This window comes from Prionailurus viverrinus, chromosome B3 (genome assembly GCF_022837055.1).
Source record: "Prionailurus viverrinus isolate Anna chromosome B3, UM_Priviv_1.0, whole genome shotgun sequence".
Taxonomy (NCBI): domain Eukaryota; kingdom Metazoa; phylum Chordata; class Mammalia; order Carnivora; family Felidae; genus Prionailurus; species Prionailurus viverrinus.
In genome coordinates this window covers 66,170,589-66,175,964 of record NC_062566.1, presented here as the reverse complement: position 1 = coordinate 66,175,964, position 5,376 = coordinate 66,170,589, and the positions used below count along the sequence as shown (strand labels likewise).

The following is a 5,376-nucleotide window of genomic DNA, read 5'->3' as shown; positions in this document are numbered from 1 at the left end:
ATTCTTGAAAGTGTATATATAATGGAAAAATTGGCAGCCATTGGATCTACATATTAGGAGAATTTTAACTGGATCTTGGTGAGAAAGTGGGAAGAAATATATTTATGATAAGTTAACATTCAAAAGTCAGTGCATCTTATGTTTTTTTAATATTGACACAAGAATTAAAAAATGTTTTGGAAATGTAGCATGTTACTTCGACTTATAAATGTAAAATATAATACAGATTGATATTTATGTATATGACTATAATATGGACAGAAAAATTTTAACTAGTGTTAAGTCTAAATGTCAAAAAGATGCATGATAGTTTTTTCTCTGCTTTGAAACATTTTAAGTTCAATGTACATTTTTCTCTAATAATAACAAAATGGATAGATGGCCAGTTAACTTAGTAACATTTAATTATACTTGACTGTTCTTCTCTCCCCCAAAAACATGCATTCCTAATTTAGTTAATACAACTGAATGCCAATTTTTAATTACTTATTTCTCATACATTATTTCAGTTGTAAACAAAAGTCCTTCAAAGATTTCTTCCATGCCTACGACTAAATCTCACCATTCTAAATAACTTTCTCAGAGCCACCTTCATCTCTTTATTTCGAAGACTATAGATCAAGGGGTTGAAGAGTGGAGTTAACACAGAATAGGACAAAGTCACATATTTCTGAATCCCTGCTGGATTGCCTGCTGTTGGGCTCACATATACAACCATGATAGAGCCATAGAACAGGGACACCACAGCCAAATGGGAGCCACATGTGGAGAAAGCCTTATGCCGACCTTCTGCCGAGGGGACCTTCAGCACAGCTCTGATCACCAAGGTATAGGAGCTGATAATGAAGACTAAGGTGGTGAAAATGAGGACTGAGTTATAGATAGCACAGATGATCTCAGTGGCAGGAGCTGGCACACAGGACAGCTTTATAAGAGGTCCTGGGTCGCACAGGAAATGATCAATTGTATTGGGACAACAAAATGGGAGCTGAGAGATGAGGTAAATAGGCAAGAGGAAGTACAGGAAGCCACACACCCAACACCCAGCTCCTGTTCTGATGCAGCGTTGAACTGTCATGACAGTGGGGTAATGCAGGGGCCTGCAGATAGCAAGGTACCTGTCAAAGGCCATGGCAGACAAGAAGAAGGTCTCAGTGGTGCCCAGGGAGAAGAAGAAATAGAACTGGAGGAAGCATCCAGAGACAGAAATGGTGTTGGTCTCAGAGAGAAAGTTGGCTAGCATATTAGGGACAGTGGAGGTGATAAACCAGATCTCCAGGAAGGAAAAATTAGCCAGCAGGATGTACATTGGAGTTTGTAGTTGATGGTCCCACATCACAGCACAGATAATACAAAGATTTCCAGTTAGTGTCAGAATATATGTCCCAGAGAAGACTGAAAAGAGGAAAATCTGAATTTCCCAGGTATAAGAAAAGCCTAAAAGGATGAATTTACTCACAGAGCTGGAGCAGTTATTTATGTTGGAATATTCATTTGTTTGTAATGCTGCAAAAATAACAGATTTCCAAATTACAAGTATAGAAATTAGGGCAGATCCCTTGCTTAGGGTAAAATCATTCTGTGTGTCAATAAATAACAAAATGCCATAATCCATGCAGTGATAGTTCCATGATTTTCATATATTCATGACTCTATTCTGTATACAGTAAATAAAAGTGACAACTCTTCTGTCATCCTAAGGTTTACCATCAAAGTTACTTGGTATTATCAAGAGTCAAGTGTGCCCAAGGATCTACAATTTTAGAATAAGCAGTGAATTAGAGGAATTAATAAACACAGCTAAATAATTAAGTGGTTGCAAACTACAAAGATATCAATGACACTGATATTTAATATTCTTTGATCTATTTGGGAGAGAAATAGGTCAAGCTGATGAGGACAATATAAATAGATTTAAATAACATTTGAAACTTAACTGATTTTAGTTTTACTGTGTTAGATTATGTGAAATATTCCTATGTAATTTTAGAATATATCATAAACTAATGTTAAAATAAAAATCTATCAGAAGTTTTCACATTTCAATTCCTCTCTTTACTAAAATTACACTCAAAAAGAGTTACTGGCAATCTTCCTTATTTTACAAAGAAACTTAAGGAACAAAGCTCTGTAATATAGTCCTACATTGCCCTATACATCACAATCAATACTTGATATATATGATGTTTTTCATTACTATTGCAGTTGATATCAGATACTTTAGTAGATATTAAAGTCAAATATGTATCATTTATAAAGATATGCCAAAGTTGGCTGTGCCCACAAAAGCTGTTGCTCAAAGTTTGCAATCTCAAACAGGAAGAAAATTTTGTCTTCCATGCTGTAAATGTAACAGAAAGTAACATAGAAGGTAGTCACTTGAAACTTCCTTGAAGGAAGGTCTATTCCCATTCACTTACTGGAATTCTCCCTGACCTAGGGCCCTAACTCCCACAGAGAGCAATATAAATGAGAAACTGGCAAACCACTATAAAAGTTCTAGTAAGTTTTGAAGTAACATTTTTTTATAAGCTCTTAGAAAAAAACTTAGCTTTGATTCTGGAGAAGGAATACATTCATAATTCACATATTAAGTGGTATTTAATACAAAACTAGAGAGGCGTGGAAGGAGAAAATAGAGAAGCTTTGAGTTCTGTGAGCTTTACCTTACCTGAAGATACAAGATGGGTATCATAGAAATCTGTATGGCTTAACACCATCTTCTATATCAGAGTGAAAACTCTAATCTCAGATCTCAGAGAAGCCAAATATAGTAGTTCCATGCATTACTGTGGGGATTATATGAAGTGCTGACCCTTTTAAGAGCAAGAACAATATGAAATCTGTCATGGACCTCTTTAGGCTTGCCCTCTTACAGTTCTCTGGTTTATATAAACTGACAAAGCAACAGGAAACCTGACAGTTGAAAAGAGAATCATAGTCTCATGATCTACACAGAACCAAATGAACAACTGAATATTAAGCCCTTTTACTTTCTGCAAAGATCATCTTTAGGGAGTGGCTCTCTAGAGAGGGAATTTATAACACACTAGTCACATTGAACCTGATTTCCTATTCTGTTCCTTACTCAGCATACTGGAATTTGTTTCAAATTCTAACACATTTCCCAGTTTAGTTCAAGGAGTTTTATTTGCAATAACAAGAGAAAGAGAAACACAAAATGATTTGGGCAGGTATAAGTTTGCTACTTAACTGTAATCGGAAGTAATTTTCTCTCTGATGATAAAGGTAAAATTGTGACTCTGGCCATTTGCCTTGGCTCTAAGCTTACAGAAAAGTCTAAGGAATATAGATTAACACAAAGATTAGGAGCCTGTGCATTTAAACATATTAAATATTCCCTCCTTTTGTTTCAGACTATTCATCATCTTAACTCCAACTTGTTTGCCCCAGCCCAAGCTCACCACCACACTGAGATAGGCATTCTTTAGCTATGAGTAAAATTTTTAAAATAAGGAAGACATGAAAATATCCTATTCAGTTAATTAACACTTTGGTAATATCTTTTAACTGTACCATACTACAACATTAGCACTAAGTGGATATACAATATTTTACATAATTAGTCCCTAATTGTTGAACCTTTAGGTATGATAAACAGAGTTACAAAGATTCTTAATACAAATTAAACCATACCCTATAATAAAAAATTCCAAGATAGAGAGGACAGGCAAGATGGCGGCTTAGGAGGACGCTGGGCTCACCGCACGTCCTGCTGATCACTTAGATTCCATCTACACCTGCCTAAATAACCCAGAAAACCGCCAGAGGATTAGCAGAACGGAGTCGCCGGAGCCAAACGCAGACGAGAGGCCCACGGAAGAGGGTAGGAAGGGCGGCGAGGCGGTGCACGCTCCACGGACTGGCGGGAGGGCGCCGGGGCGGAGGGGCGGTTCGCCGGCCAAGCAGAGCCCCCGAGTCTGGTTTGCAAAAGCGGAGGGGCCTGACGGACTGTGTTCCCACAACAAGCGCGACTTAGCCTCTGGGAGGTCATAAGTTAACAGCTCTGCTCCGAAACAGGGAAGACTGGAAGACAAAGGGAGGGAGAGCTGCTGAGCCCCCTGAAAACAGAGCTCAGTTTGGTGGGGAACAAAGGCGCTCGCCAGCGCCATCTCCCCCTCCCATCCCCCAGCCGAAATCCCAAAGGGAACCTGTTCCTGCCAGGGAACTTGCTCGCTCCACGCAAACACCCAACTCTGCGCTTCGGCGGAGCCAAACATCCGGTAGCGGATCTGACTCCCTCCCGCTGCCACAGGGCCCCTCCTGAAGTGGATCACCTAAGGAGAAGCGATCTAAGCCTGCCCCTCCTGCCCCCGAGCACCTTGCCTACCCACCCCAGCTAATACGCCAGATGCCCAGCATCACAAGCCTGGCAGGGTGCAAGTAGCCCAGACGAGCCACACCACCCCACAGTGAATCCCGCCCCTAGGAGAGGGGAAGAGAAGGCACACACCAGTCTGACTGTGGCCCCAGCGGTGGGCTGGGGGCAGACATCAGGTCTGACTGCGGCCCCACCCACCAACTCCAGTTATACACCACAGCACAGGGGAAGTGCCCTGCAGGTCCTCACCACGCCAGGGACTATCCAAAATGACCAAGTGGAAGAATTCCCCTCAGAAGAATCTCCAGGAAATAACAACAGCTAATGAGCTGATCAAAAAGGATTTAAATACTATAACAGAAAGTGAATTTAGAATAATAGTCATAAAATGAATCGCTGGGCTTGAAAACAGTATACAGGACAGCAGAGAATCTCTTGCTACAGAGATCAAGGGACTAAGGAACAGTCACGAGGAGCTGAAAAACGCTTTAAACGAAATGCATAACAAAATGGAAACCACCACAGCTCGGCTGAAGAGGCAGAGGAGAGAATAGGTGAACTAAAAGATAAAGTTATGGAAAAAGAGGAAGCTGAGAAAAAGAGAGATAAAAAAATCCAAGAGTATGAGGGGAAAATTAGAGAACTAAGTGATACACTAAAAAGAAATAATATACGCATAATTGGTATCCCAGAGGAGGAAGAGAGAGGGAAAGGTGATGAAGGGGTACTTGAAGAAATAATAGCTGAGAACTTCCCTGAACTGGGGAAGGAAAAAGGCATTGAAATCCAAGAGGCACAGAGAACTCCCTTCAGACGTAACTTGAATCGATCTTCTGCACGACATATCATAGTGAAACTGGCAAAATACAAGGATAAAGAGAAAATTCTGAAAGCAGCAAGGGGTAAACGTGCCCTCACATATAAAGGGAGACCTATAAGACTCGTGACTGATTCTCTTTTGAAACTTGGCAGGCCAGAAAGGATTGGCACGAGATTTTCAGGGTGCTAGACAGAAAAAATATGCAGCCAAGAAT

At 40.3% G+C, this 5,376-nt stretch overlaps 1 protein-coding gene across 1 annotated transcript; it reads right to left on the bottom strand.

The window, feature by feature from the left end:
- Window positions 1-526: 526 nt before the first annotated feature.
- LOC125168080 (olfactory receptor 11H6-like) lies at window positions 527-2,720 on the bottom strand. The gene is made up of 2 exons (XM_047863033.1): window positions 2,672-2,720; window positions 527-1,506 (listed from the first exon to the last, which is right to left on the bottom strand). The coding sequence occupies exons 1-2, from the start codon at window positions 2,718-2,720 to the stop codon at window positions 527-529; spliced, it is 1,029 nt and encodes a 342-aa protein (XP_047718989.1).
- Between the last annotated feature and the right edge of the window lie 2,656 nt (window positions 2,721-5,376).

Coding starts and splice junctions, on each gene's coding strand:
- LOC125168080 (XM_047863033.1), bottom strand. CDS start 2,720: ATGGTGTTAAGCCATACAGATTTCTATGATACCCATCTTGTATCTTCA. Junction 1,507..2,671: donor TACCCATCTTGTATCTTCAG/GTAAGGTAAAGC, acceptor TTATTTTTGCAG/CATTACAAACAAATGAATAT.